This window comes from Eimeria acervulina, genomic scaffold (assembly GCF_000499425.1).
Source record: "Eimeria acervulina Houghton genomic scaffold, Eah_scaff2, whole genome shotgun sequence".
NCBI classification, from domain to species: domain Eukaryota; phylum Apicomplexa; class Conoidasida; order Eucoccidiorida; family Eimeriidae; genus Eimeria; species Eimeria acervulina.
In genome coordinates this window covers 80,541-95,357 of record NW_013550064.1, presented here as the reverse complement: position 1 = coordinate 95,357, position 14,817 = coordinate 80,541, and the positions used below count along the sequence as shown (strand labels likewise).

Sequence of the window (14,817 nt, the reverse complement as noted above, 5' to 3'; positions counted from 1 at the left end):
TTTTGATGTCCTCACACAAGTTCACTTGATGAGCATGGTCCTGCGTCTCCTGGTGGATGCCTTGACCTGAAGTTAAAGGCCAAACCCGCGCACCTACCCTTCTATCGTACTAATACTTCGTCTGTAACAGAAAACAATTGCCAGACTTTCCACACACGCCTGGGGTCCCGTCCAGGATGTCTCAGGGCGAAGCGCCTGGCAACCCAGAAACGTAAACAGTGAACCCCTGTACGGAAAGCGAAGAAATTGAAGCCGATGTCATTCAATGCTGCGGGGCTTCTGTTGCGAGTGAATGAACTTCAATTTCCCCGTTCCTTGCAAGACCAGGGCTTGCGTCTGCATGCACATGGCAAATGGCGACCTTCTTGCGTAAAAAACGAGGGCGTATTCTCCCCAAAACGAATATTGCGAATCAACTCCTTAACATACAGGCAAAATGCGACCACAAACAAGAGTGTACATACCGCCTGCGGCGTCCTTCAGCAAGGGGTAAGATCTCCGGAGCCTGTCGCGCCGTATCGCTCCTTGCGTGTGTTGAGTGTTCCTGCCTGAACGGCCGGAGAGAACTGATGAAGTAATTAAACCAGGTGATTTACGTAACATCGAATAATATTTTAGTGTTTATCTGGAAAGTAAACTATTGATTGGGGCGACGGGAAGAGCGAGGCGACATGAAAGCACGAGCACTGAGAGAGAGAGTGACGGATCGATTACGCTGTTTATTCAGGAGCGGAGGTAAAAGAATGAATTTTGCTAGAAACGTCCACAGATTTGTTTAAACACTAGGCAGTAGACCACATTAAATCCTGATGGTCAGCTACGGCGCCTCACGCTTGCCGGGGAGTCGCCCAGGATTCAGTGTAAAGTGGGAAATGCTGAGTAATGGTGACTGGAGAGACTTTTTCTCCTGTAGAGGTATCAGAAAGGCAATTAAGAGCCAGTTAGATATGCCTTTACACATACTCGCCTGGAACAGTTTCAGCTTAGTTCAATATCCCGCCGTATTGTGCCGAGTGAGCTCAGCGTCCGAACAGGCACGACAAAAGGACTCGTTAAAGCCATCCAAAGCATCATTTGCTTCGGCTAACGAGATACGAGATGAACGCTTACGTAGAGAAGGACAGTGGGGCTTTGCTTGGCCATCAAGGATGATCCACGCTAGGCACAACTAAGCTTAGGGACCCTTTCAGAATTTATGCGGCTGATAATCCCAAATGCAGCAGATTGCCCTTCTGAATTAAGGTTTTCGCACATCAACAAAGAAATACGAGACCTGAAGAAGGTAGGCGCTGGCCTCCACGAACAAAGGCTGCGCTGACGGGGTAGTGGTAGAGAAGTGCCCTCTTAAGGAGCAACTGGTGGCGTTGCTAAAAGGCGAGAAATACATAAATTTATCGCGAGTAGCTGCAGCATCAAGCTGCAGTGCTCGCCATACAAAGGCAAAAACATGCATTAAAACAAATGCGACTACTGCCAGAGAACGCTAATGAGTGCAAGGATCAGATTGGCGAACTGGAGAGAAGCAGTCCAACAGTTAAACGCCTTAAGCTCCGAATGCCAGGTTGCAATGGATCTGTAATGCAGCAAAGACCCCCTTTTTTTCGAAGGATTGAAACTGGAGGCAGGCATGAGGGAGACGACCCCAAAAACTAGGAGCTGGTCTTTTGAGCAGTTGATCCCAGCTGTCAGCATAGGTACACAGTACTCTAGAGGAAAGGCAGCTACATCACCTCATAGTAGACCATATCCTATGCTATTAGACTGTGAGCAACTTGCACATTGATATATTCTCACTCGGCAACATGCCGAATTCCGCACTCCCGGTTAAGGATGCCGGCAAAGAAGGACTGTACACGCGATGCTAACTGGCTCTCTGTATCATATAGCGGGTCGAAGAAGAACATAACACTTCCAAGAGCTATCTGCATTGCCATGATTGTCACTTAACATGATGTAAAAGTTTCCACATCAATGCGAATATCAGAGATGAGATAAACCCCACAACTATTTTAAGTCTATTATTCCTTAAGTTTCACTAGCTAGTTTGAAAAGAACCACTAGGGCAAGGTATATGGAGCGACGTACCTTGCACGGAATTGCACAGTTGAAGCCTGCTCCAGACTATGCATTACCTTTTATGTGCATACTACTAACCCATGAGGCTGAGTCAAAGGATGAAATATTTGCACCGTCAGATCTTTAAGCGCTTGGGTCTATTCGAGCGCTTTCGCTCTTGGAATGAACATTTTGTTGACGATATTGGTCTGACTGTTGTGGGCTGCATTCTGCCTGTGCAAACACCAGGAGCAACAGGGAGGCGCTTGAGGTCGCATCGTACATGAATGCTGTCGAATCGTCTACGGAGAAGGCCAGCGAAAACAAGTGCATGCACTCGAAACGCAGGAGTTCGCAGGCAGAGTAACTACGCCAGAGCGAAATCTTTTGGTAAGGACGCTACAGGTAATCGCCACTGTCGTGAGCGCAGTGCACAGCGCGCAGCCTTCTGCCCACTTCAGTTGGCTATATCCCACCTAAGCTGATAACGAGAAGTATTCAGAAAAAGCGCTGTTGTTACAGTAAAGTACTTGGGTGCTCGGATTGTACAAAATTTCGAAGGCAGATCTTGGTGTCGCTATTCACAATCCTCACTTCCCAGCGGACAAGCATGTTTTCCTCATTCAGCACAGGCACGTGCAAGCTATCACTTCAACTGCATGCTGCAGTATCCCATTTCTCTGCACGGCACGTTTCGTTCATATTTCTCCTGGGCAACCACTGTTGGTCGCACCGCTCGCCATTACGATTTCTTGGCGTGTATGCACTCTGGGAGGGTTCCTGCCAAAGAGTGGTGACCCTCAGGAGGAATCCTCTTTCCACAATGTGACAATGTGGCAATGCTACGAGGCTGTAGAGGCATTGAGCCTCCGGGATCCAGTGGTCGTTGCTCCCTGGTATCTCCATTAAGTGGATTTGTTTCCTCCCCTAAACCTGGTGTACCTTTTTATCCCTGGATGCTCGTCAGTGTCAGCGCAGTGACTATTTTCTTCAGGAAAGGCAGCACATGGGCAAACCCATGTACATGGCTTGCCTGTTCTGGCGTCTGCTGATGCGTGTCAACAATGTCTTGGTGCAGTGTCGATGCAAGACTTAACAGTTACAACCCACCCGCTTCTAAGCACGGGGCATGCAATACGACACACGTGCATGTGCCTATGTCATTCCACACTAGAACCTTAGCACACATCCAGGACGGGCTCATGCAAGTGCAGGTATTCGTGTGTGTGTTCTGCTGCACCAGCAGTACGTATAGAGGGGGCGGGATTCTATGGGAGGTTGAACAAGGCGAGGGGATCGAGTGGGGTGACGCACTACTGGAAACGATGCTACTAGCTCACACACACACACACACACACACACACACACACACACACACACACACACACGCACATTCAAGCTTACATGCATAAGCTTATTAACAGGACTGCAGGGATACAAACCCACGTTCGTACAATACATCGCTAGTGCCAGTGCGCTGCACCTTTCTGAGCTCGGCTTTCCGGTGAGCACAAACAGCAGCATGCGATGTACTGCTTGAGTGGCTCGCATAAGGGTCGATGCATACAGAGTCGTGAAAGCAACTTCGGCATCATGGTTGAGATTGAGAATGAGTAATTTGGGGTTGTATGCGTGGACATAATGGTAGGGCATATGCAGCCCATCATTCGTCGGTTCTCCTGGAGTAGTCGTTACTCAGATGGGCCCAAGCCTTCCTTCCCCTCATGGCAACACAAGCCGTTGGGCATCAGTTATTTTGTTCCATTACATACAACCAGCACGTTTGCTTGCATCCTCCAAAAGCGTGTAAGCAATAATTCAGAGAGCATTGGTGTACCTGTTCTACCCGACGCCACCTGATGCTGAGGGCAGGAAGGAGTTCCTCCTTCCAGTGGAGCATACACTTGTTCAGAAAAAATAGACTCTGAGCCTAGCGTGAGCAAGGCTGCGCGCCAAAAAAACCTTGCAAGGAAGAGATGCCGTCGTGAAAACGTCATTTTGATAGCTTATCGCCGGATATATGGACAAAGCAACAGCCAAATTCGCCATTGAATCTGGCTCAACTATGGAGACACATGTGTACCCTTGGCTGTTCTGGTGGCAGATATATCTGCTTGTGACTCCACTGCGACTTGTTGAAACATGATATGTGTATATTCTTTGCATGCGGAAGAAACTTGAACAAACGTTGTTAGATGCAGTTTATTTTTCTCTCCCTGAGCGAGAGCAGGGCTCCATAATCCCAGTGCCTTGGGCTTGAAGTTCAGGCAGACGCTAGCCCCATATCTTCCCAAAGGCGGATTACGCCGGCAACAAGGCGTAGCATTGTATTTTGCATCTACAAAATTTTTAGCATTTCTGTTGCTGTAAACCATGTGGCTGCTAAGGCCTGCTGAGGGCCTACCTCTCGCTGTTCGGGGCTGACTACAGCTCGATCTGCTAGAGGTAGATTTACTACTGCACCAAAATAAGTAGCGTATGTCGCACTCATTACATATAAGACTATTCTGGTAACTAAGCCCCCGTTTCCCTCTAGCGCCAGGCAGAAACCCAAAACGGAACTCTTGGTGACCCCGGGTCACCACCGCAGGTCTAGTTGTGTGACTTAGGCTGCCCCGCCTGAACAATGCCTGGAAGCCGCCGGCAACACTCGGGACAACTTCACACGTAAAATAGAGCCTAGAGTCTACCATCAGTGAAGTGAGACGGGAAGCCTGCGGACCTGACCTACCTGTCATCCATTGCACGTCTTGCAGAAATGGTGGGAAAATTTATCATCACAAGTAGAAGGCCTGAACGTTAGCTACGCAAAAGAACCGGCGTAACCGGAGTACCCTCTAGTCATCTGGGCATAACTCTTCTTGCCAAGCTAGGCCGCTTTCCAACTCTCTCCATACTCGTTATGGCAGTAGATCTGTGCGCTGAGCGCCTTCTCAGCGGAATTTGTACAGGAATCATTGCTCTACGGTTCCCGATATGGCTGCATTTCACTGGGGTACATCATTTTTTCGTGAATATTATGGATGTGCCAAGGTTATTATTCTGCTGGACACCCCCGTTGAAGTCACGCATGCTGCTTGTACTAATTTGTGCGCAGCCGCGCGGGTGCGCATGGCACCGCTTAACTGCAGAAGGAGCACCCAGTCCCCGGTGGGGGCATTCACTTACAGCATGCAACGGGTCGTTCGTTGTTTACGGAGGGATTGGGCCTGGGGAAGTTGACGATGCAAGCTCCGCGCCAAAAGATGATGCTTATATTTTGACCCTTTCCTCCGAAGCCCCAAATCCCCGTCAGCTCCTGTACACAACCCTAAAAGCCAACGTTCCGGATCACATTCAGTCTCCAACGAAGAGCTTTCGGAAACACACGCTGGCTCACATGGGTAACGCCATATGTTTTTAGAGAACAAAAACGCATGTTGTGAAGTGCACGCACCCACAGTATGCTGTTTTCAATCTATGTCTTGCACGCTTGCAGCTAGAGCCTCTTGGTGCAAGCTACAACCGACAGATAATGCGAAACCACCCGGCCGTTGTTTCCACTCTGCAACTTCTATCGGCGGTTCTCGGATTTTAATTTGGGGTGGATGCCTGAGCCATCGGCCTTTTGTCTGCTCCAATGAAGCCTGGATATTGGATATGAGTGAGCGTTCTGTATACTGACAGAGCTTAAGGGGAATGCTAAGCTACGTGTAAAGCGGATAGCAGTACCTGTCCAAGGTGCAAATTGCCGCATCGGGAAAGAAGAATAGGTCATACGCAGTCATGCTCGCCGTTCACCACTATCTGCAGGAAACCAAAGGTTTTCGAAAGTTGCATTTTCTAGGACGGGTGCAGACGCCACTGAAAAAAGAGAGGCAAGCCTGATCTCATATTTCATTCACATCCCCAATTCGCCTTCCATCCACCTCCAGATAGAAGCTCGTGCTTTGCAGGCTAGCACAAGTCCAAAGAACTCGTTGGAAGGTACACAAATACATCCGCAATTGTTCCTTGTTTCCTCAGGACAGTGAAGATGCTGCAATTCAGACGTAGGCACCCATTGGCACATGCTAGTTGAGTCCCTCATCTATCTCAGTTCAAAATATTCCTCTCCTGGCCTTTTCGCCAGCATTACCACCAATAAAGAGGCGAAAACTACGCTTTTACCAACGAGCCGCTCGAAAGGTGGTGGTGTAGTGCGATTGGGGATGTACGCACGTAGTGCACTAAGAACAAGCCGGATGAGTCGGGCTACCTCCGCTCCCTTTGGGAACTCTTGGGAAACAGGCATGGACATGCTTATCCGCACAATTTTCCTTTTTACTGTGCGCCTCTCGCAGGGGGTGGAATTCCCAAAGAACAGCGTAAGCCTTGTAGAACGTATGCAAATGCAACCATCATGCGGAACTCGGAGCCGTTTCTCATTTATGTGTTTGACGCGCTGATGCCCCTGCAGCGATACCGCTGTGGCGGCTATCGCTGATACGCTCGATAAGGTGAACGATGCTCGAAGACAACACTTTTTCTCCCTTAGGACTTATACAGCGAAGCCATATCAAAAGCACGTTAAGTAATGGCTGGGTTCTTTGACTGTATTTGTTAAGGCGGAGCTTTCTCCCGAAAGCTCCTATAGCAAATCCAGTTTCAGCTTATTTAGCTGCATACCAAGGAACTGTCGCATATTGATGTGCTTCACTGGTCCAGGTCGAGCGCTCAGGGTTTCAGGTAGCGCTGCAGCAACTTCTCCTTCTTGAGCAGGTCGACAGCAAACCGTGTGGTAAATCCAAACCATCCGAATAAGCTACGCAAAAATGTTGTCTCTAAGTAATTTAAAGGCTAATTATCAACGTGAAGACACAGCGCCAGACGGTGTTCTTGCGTAGCTACTTACCCTATAAATCACTTAATGGGGGCAAGCCTTCATATCTTGCTGTATTACCTTTTCCTGGAAGTAAGATATTCCTAATGGTTTCACCAACTGCGCAGGTCAAGGAATACCAGTTGCACGTTGCGGCCACTCTGCATGCCTGTGGGAGTCCTCTTTTTCACAAGGAGAGGCCGATTTTCACGATAATGAAGTTGCATCAACTACTGGACTACAGGTTGTCGTATTTGGAGGATGTGGCGGACTCAAATACGAAAGAACTGCGCTAGCTGATGTTTGGTCCTTGGACTGCGAGAGTTGGGCCTGGAAGCAACACACGTTTACAGGCACATCGCCTGCCCCTCGGTGGGGCTGCTTGAGTGGCTGGGGCCATTACCAGCTTCACGCAATGTAAATTGATTTGTTATTTGGGGCTGGTGGAAGCGGATAGCGGACGTTTGGACGGAGCCCTTGTGCGTTTGCAGGCAAGGACACTCCGCAGTCGTGAAAGGGAACATGATGTTTGTCTTCGGCGGTAAGACTCCAAACCATCATAAGCCCGACAAATGAGCCAGTGAAAAGGTGTGCAACCACATGTGCACCGAGGAGGTGCAATTGAAGAAGGGCTAGACTAGCCCTGGGAAGTGCTTTTGTTTCTAGGTTGGAGCAATGAAGGGAACTACAACGACCTATTTGCCTACGACTTGGAAAACCGCGATTGGTTTGGCAGCACTTGATGTAGTGTACCTACTACCTTCTTCTGATTAAACACACCAATATCCTGAAGAGTCTGAGACAAAAACCTGCGGATGCTTAGCCACAATTATCCAGATTGGCACATAGTGGAAGCGTGTGTCACTAGCTGTTAATGTGCAAGACGCTCTTCTTGCGTTTTCTTTTGAGAATTGATAACCAGGAAGTCTCTCCACCGATTTGAGTCGAAAAGCATACAGGATGCTAGCGTCTGTTTGCAACTTCAGGTGTGAGGTAGACGCGCCTTGGCCCGGTGGTGGTGCGCGCTGGAACATGTGTGGGTTGCTTGTCCACGCTAGACCGAGTACAAAATTTTTCGTTTTTGGAGGGGCGTCAAGTGAAGCGTCTGAAAATCCCAGGAGGTTTCAGACACAGCTTTGCTCGGATATTGGCGTTCTAACGCTTGCTGAAGAATGCCACTGGGATTTCATCACGACAATCTCTGCTGCTGCAGCGGTAGCCGAACAACGAGAGACCGTGGAAAGGCCTGGCCCACTTAAACGCAGGGGGCAAGGGAGCATTGCGAACGCCTCGCCACAGGCACCAGCAGCGACGGCAGACCTTCCCGTGCCTCGAGAGGGTGCGACGATGGCCTATTTTGCCGAGGACTCGACTTTGGTTGTTTTTGGCGGCTGGTGGGTTACATCACACCGTTAGCGCTTCCTTGTCCATAGTGCCTCTTTTCCGTTTCCACCTAGGCTGTAGTAATGAGGCAGCCATGCGATGCTTCTCAGGAGCGGAAAATGGCTTGGGGATCTCTGGACATGTTGCGTCTCCTCTGTCGTCGGCCCTCCATATGCTGTCCTGGACCTGTTCCCACCGTGTGGTCCAATGACGGGAGGCACACCAATCACCCTTAAAGGTGCCGGATTTACTACAGGGTCAATTAGTGTTCGATTCTCTGTCGGAGATTTCTTCGCCGACGTCCCCGGCACTTTTGTTTCCTCAACGGAAATTCATGCTGTAACACCAAATGTCAAGGTTGCCCTGGGTGAGTTGCCAAAGAGCATTGAGCGCCACAACGCCATGTCCTACGAACATTCGTTCCGGTCAACTGTTCACAACCACAGCGAAACACTCCAAAGAAGTGTTTTTTGGCAAGTTTGCGGCGAAAAGGCAGCTCCTAATAAAAACGTTTTGGCTAAATAGTTCAGAGTTAATAGCACTTTTGTTTATGCGCTAGTAGGTAGATTACCTCAGGGTGCCGGAAGAGCAGACCCGCGATAGAGCTGGACAAGGCTCACACTCAGCCGAACTGAGCATATTTCGTCATATGCGTGCAGGCCCAAGGACATGCGACGTTCGCGTCAAAATTGGAGCCAAAGACCTGACTTCTTCTCTCTGTTCATTTCAGTTCTATGCGAACTCTTGCGCGTCATGCTGTCTGGCTGTGGGGCCTGGCTTGCTTTCGGATGGAGCACCTGGCGTGCCTACTTCATTTTTTATTGAGGCAAGGAACGCGCAAAATGGAAAGAGAACAACGGGAGGGGATACGTTTTTGGTGAAGGCCTTTATACTCCCCGAGGAAAGCCGCACCGCATCGCGTACTCACTTGCTCACTACTCTAACTTCAGCAATAAATGCCCAGTGCGTACAGAACGGAGCTTGGCTGAAGCGAATAATGGAACTTTTGAGTCTGTAAAGTTTGATTTGATGCGGTTCCAGCAGTCACAGTCGCCACGGGAGGGGGACGAAGTGGAGGAGGTTGAGGCCAAACCTGTGGAGCCGCCCGTGTACCTGCCAGTATCCATGAAAGACTACGGGAATGGCACGTATTTGGCTACATACACGGCTCCTCGTCCAGCGAGAATCTCTGTGTCAGTTCTACTGGATGCGCAAGACGGCACTTCTCCTCAAGAAATCCGGGGTTCGCCTTTCACTGCCACATTCGTTGAAAAGCCACGACCAAGAGCAAATGACTTTGCTGGACCTACAGTTACTACCTTTATTGCAAACACAATGAATATGCTGGAGAAATTCTGCCTTCGTACAGAAGCGGGACTGCAGGCAAGTTGTGCGACGCGGTTCAAAATATCTTGAACGTCGTAAAAAAACGCGCAGTGCACTCTTTGAGCATCCCCAGATGGCATGAAATGAAGGACTGCCATACAAAAGATCAAATTATTCTACACCTGCAGAGTGAGCGTGAAATCATTCAGGCGAAAGTAAAGCATGACGACCGTCGCAGCCTGCTAGACGTCCGACAGCACATCAAGAATGTAGAGACGCTGAGGACTGAACACGAACTGCACATAGAAGTCTTGCAGGTTGCCTTGCAGAAGCTGCAGGAGTTAGGAGCCAACGTCGATTCGAGCAATAGGGCACTTAAAAAAATAGGAGAAAAGCGAGCAGCGCTCGAGTGCGTCAAAGATCCATCAAGCGGTATCTTACGAAGTTCATTTCAGCGTATTAGTATAGCTATCCACATTCTGTTATAGGCAAATATAGTAGTAACCTAGTTGCTAGTGCGCAATCATACACAACATTTCTCTGTGAATGTACACAGGGCCTCTGCAGAGAAACGCTGTCACGAAATGGCCGATGCGTTCGAGGCAGAGGCAACGAGGACACGAAGGGCAATAGAAGAGCTAGACACTGCAGTTAATACCCTCCAACAGGCGCTGGTGGCAGAGTGCTTCTACTCCTTCAGCACTTCTCCAACGGAAGCAAGGGCAAGAATAAAGGAGACCTCAGAGCGTACCAGCGAATTGCTCCGCACCATGGAGGTAAGGACGAGTTCCATTAAGAAGAAAAGTGGGTCATGTTGGCTCAAAAGCTACAGTATTGAGGCCCAGATTGAAACTATGTCTTTGCACCACGAACACGCGCTCTATTGCTGAATCCTTGACTAGCTTTTCCAAAACTTCAGCCATGTGAAAGTGCTTCAGGCATTACAAGTACCAGCGGCCTCTTTTGACTTTCCGGGGCTTCTAAGTACATCGCGCCAGATTCTTGTTACAATGGAAGACGAGCTGCGGAACGTGACGCAATTCTGGGATGTTGCAGAGTCGATGCTGCACCAGGTGGAAGAATTCCGGGATCTTCTGTGGCATGACGTCGATGGTGTGCAAATTGAAATCGCTGTAAAAGCGATGCAGAAACGCTTGCAAAGAGATATAAAGGTCAGGCCGAGCTATCTGCAGAGAATCCCTAATACGTAGCCATTCAAGTTCCAATGCATGTCAGGGAACGGGCAGCCACACAGCACTTTGACAAAGGACTACCAATGGACCTTGATGCATAGCGGGTGACCCTCTGTGCAGATGGACAAGAAGAGCGACGCATATCAAGGATTGCTGGCCATGCTGAGAACATGGGTGCAAATTGCACCACTAATTACAGAGCTCCGTGGGCCCTACATGCGGGAGCGTCACTGGAATGAGCTACTCAGCCTTGCCCAAAAGTCCCTTGAAATATCTGATCAAACCAAGCTCCATCAAATCGAGGATCTTAATCTGTTGGCGCTTCAAGGAGCTGTTGAAGAGATTACTGACAAGGTAGGGCGACCAAATACCGCGTGATTTCTACTACAACTACGTGAGGGGGGCTTCAACCTTTGCCACCGCAGAGCTTGGAGCCAATTCTGCTAGTTGGCCTGTAGAGCCACGGTGGTGCCAAGTACGAGTACTCTACGGGCTCATCACCAGCACCGCAATATATCCATGCGCGTTACAGGCAAAGCAAGAAGAAGCAATCGAAAAAAATCTGGTTCTCCTTACAACAACGTGGGACGCTGCCCTGTTCGTGCTGACCCCCGCGAGGCAGCCTGAGGTTAATTTGTTATCGCTGTCGGAGGAAAGCAGCGAGCTACTAGAAGAACAACAGATGCTGGTTCAAAACATGATGGTTTCCAAGTATGTCGGAGGGCTTTAGTCTATGCAAAAATCTTTGGACTCAATGCGTTGGTAGACTTCCCACATGTGCGGTCTCAAAGGCAACTGCAGCTGAAGGAAAGTGCAACTGACGCTCATTCATGGTATATCCGGCGATTGCGGCACGCCATATGAATGTGTGGAGCTCAGGTTTTTCGCAACGTTTGAGACTGAAGTGACAAAGTGGCAGAAGCTTCTCGCCACAATAGGGGATGTTACGCAGATGATGCGAGACGTTCAACGGTCTTGGACCTTTCTAGAAAATCTCTTTCTCTGTTCAGAAGAAGTGAAACGGGAGCTCCCACACGAAGCCGAACGTTTTGTGACTATCGACGAGAACATGAAGGAGGTTTTAAGGAAAGGAGAAACCCATTTAAAAATCAAGGACTTTTGCGTCCTGCCTGACATAGCAACTCAGATTGATGAGCTCCAGAAACAGCTTTCTTTGTGCGAAAAAGCACTCAATGAATTTATGGATTCCAAGCGCAAAACTTTCCCGCGATTCTTTTTTGTATCATCCGTTGACCTGCTGGACATTCTTTCTCACGGTAATGACCCTCCAGCGGTCATGGTGCACATGCCGAAAATCTTCCAAGCTATACAACAGTTCGATTGGAGGGCTGCCTTGCCAACTGACAAAGACCAAAGTAGACCTGTTGCTACGGGAATCACCTCATGTGTCGGCACCGAGCAACTAGTACTTCCTGAAGAAATGGCCTTTGTCGGAAAAGTCAGTTGCGCTTCAAATCTAAAGTTAAACTCGCCCAGTTCATTTTAACGGCTTCCGCCCCTTCATAATCGAAGCGATAGAGCTGAAGGCGTGCATTGCAGGTCGAGTCCTACCTCCAAGATTGCATAACAGTGATGCGAAAAACAGTCCGGCATTACATCAAGATGTCATTCACTGGTCGATGGACAGCAGAATCAAAGGACGACTGGATAAAGGCTGACCCAGCTGCTCAGGCTACGCTTTTGGTCAACATGGCTTCGTGGGTTGTGCAGGTTGAAGAAGCATTTTCGAAAATGCAAGGGGTAGGTCAAACATCCCCAAAAGCGGAACGCAGATTGTGCAACTAATTTTCTTCCACACGCACACGCATGCACGGTGACATTGGCTGTACTGTGTATTTTCATTTAGACTCCTACGGCAATGGAAGAGTGCATGGAGAAGCATGTAGAAGAGCTCAAATCAACAATTAAGCTTGTCCAAGGCTCTCTAACTCCAGCACTCAGACAAAAGATAATGTGCATAATCACAATTGACACGCACGGACGAGACATCATCCAGCGTCTTCTGGATGAACGCGCCAACTCCGTTGACTGCTTCCAGTGGCAGTCCCAGCTTAAGTACTTCTGGGATGCAGAAACGGTTAGTGCAGGTTATCTGCTTCTGCTGTTCTGAGCAGTGATGCACTTTTCCCCCAACTTTTAATCATTTTACAGAGCTTCCACTATGCACAGTGGTACCAATCAAATAAAGGCAAGTCGTCTCCTTCGTTCGTTCAGTTGAGCGCTCGCGCAGGAAGAGGTTTCCATTCGGATTACAGATGCAGCATTTGCCTACGGGTATGAGTACCTCGGTAACGGGCCTCGTCTTGTAGTCACTCCTTTGACTGATAGAATTTACGTGACTGCAACCCAGGCGCTCCATCTCTCCATGGGATGCGCACCAGCAGGTCCAGCAGGGACAGGTAAAACGGAGACAACGAAAGACCTTGCTTCAGCTCTTGGCAAGGCGTGCTATGTTTTCAACTGCTCGGACCAAATGGACTACCAATCCATGGCAAATATTTTTAAGGTGAGTTCGTGCAAGTGGCAAGGAACAGTGACGCTTACCAAAGGCTGGACAGTGATGGTAGGGATTTGCTTTTTTCGTTAGATTGGGCCAGCTGGCGCTAATGAAAGATCCGAATTTCACCATTCCGAAAGCCTCATTTGTTCTGCATGCGGGCTTCAGGGGCTTGCTGCTTCTGGTTCCTGGGGTTGCTTTGACGAATTCAACCGTCTCGTGCCGGCAGTCCTTAGCGTGTGCTCAGTTCAGTTTAAGTCGGTGGTTGATGCTGTCAAGGCAAATGCAGAAAAATTTTTTATCCAGGGAGATGAAACGGTTTTAGACCGCACCTGCGGAGTGTTTATCACCGTAAGTAGGCAGTCTAGTCTTCAGAAACCCGGCTTCAGAAACCCTGTTAGTACAACAGCAGCCTTCTGCAGTTTGCTCCTTACAAAGAAAGCACGGGGTACTTGTTCTGTGGAACGTCCATGCGCCAGATGAATCCCGGGTACTTGGGTCGGTCTGAACTTCCTGAAGGGCTGAAAGCCTTGTTCAGGCCAATCACAGTGGTCGTCCCCGATTTGGAGCTGATTTGCGAAAACATGCTCATGGCTGAGGGCTTCGTAGAGGCAAAGGAGCTAGCCAGAAAATTCACTCGGCTGTATGCCCTGTGTAAAGACTTGCTATCAAGAGCAGCACACTATGACTGGGGGTTGCGAGCGATCAAATCCGTATTGGTTGTAGCCGGGACTTTCAAGAGACAAATGCCTGAACTATCTGAGCAGGCAATCCTCATGAAGGCACTGAGAGATTCCAACCTGGCCAAAATTGTAGCGGATGACGCAAAAATTTTCCAGGGTACAGCGAGGAACCTTTTCATCCTTTGAAAATTCTACTTATTTAGGTTCCACCAGCAAGGGTAGTAGGGGGATGCACTGCTATGCCAGTGATGCACACTGCAATACCAGGATCGTTCCTGCAATGGCGGCGCTTTCAGGACTTTTGAGCGACTTATTCCCTGGAGTTGAGCCACCTCCACAGACTGACGCAGTTTTCTCGGAGGCTGTTGTAAAAGTCTGCAACGAGATGGGGTTGACCGTCAACGACGGCCTGGCGCTGAAAGCCCTGCAAATGAGAGACCTTCTAGCCATTCGCATGTGTGTCTTCGTCATGGGGCGGCCAGCGTCCGGGAAGAGCACAGTTTGGAAAGTGCTCGCAAAGACTCAAGATGCTCTTGGAAGCAAAACAACTATTGTGGACATCAATCCCAAGTCTGTGAACACAGATGAGCTTTATGGGTAAGCAGAACTGCCAACATGTCCTTCCCCTGATGCAGCCGAAAGTTTCCATAACGTAGGGCACGAATCCTGTGTGGGTTTGTGCTCGAACCACATGAGCCCAACTTGCGTTTTGCACATTTAAAGGAGCGGAACTTGATAAGTGCCCAGATTAAGCACTGAAGCTGCAGGTAATATGCAAGCATGATTGATATCCGGGAATATGCATGAAGCTGGGAGGAA

The 14,817-nt window shown here is 49.1% G+C and overlaps 2 protein-coding genes across 2 annotated transcripts; both read left to right on the top strand.

The window, feature by feature from the left end:
- Positions 1-8,485: 8,485 nt before the first annotated feature.
- On the top strand, positions 8,486-11,527 carry EAH_00000570 (hypothetical protein, conserved; the record flags this gene model as incomplete). Its single annotated transcript, XM_013396701.1, has 7 exons — positions 8,486-8,645; positions 8,938-9,241; positions 9,648-10,036; positions 10,172-10,380; positions 10,543-10,717; positions 10,997-11,151; positions 11,420-11,527. 7 exons carry the CDS (start codon positions 8,486-8,488, stop codon positions 11,525-11,527), a joined length of 1,500 nt encoding a protein of 499 aa, XP_013252155.1.
- Positions 11,528-12,420: 893 nt separating this feature from the next.
- Positions 12,421-14,599, top strand: EAH_00000560 (hypothetical protein; the record flags this gene model as incomplete). Its single annotated transcript, XM_013396700.1, has 6 exons — positions 12,421-12,558; positions 12,665-12,895; positions 13,049-13,324; positions 13,406-13,666; positions 13,795-14,155; positions 14,295-14,599. 6 exons carry the CDS (start codon positions 12,421-12,423, stop codon positions 14,597-14,599), a joined length of 1,572 nt encoding a protein of 523 aa, XP_013252154.1.
- Between the last annotated feature and the right edge of the window lie 218 nt (positions 14,600-14,817).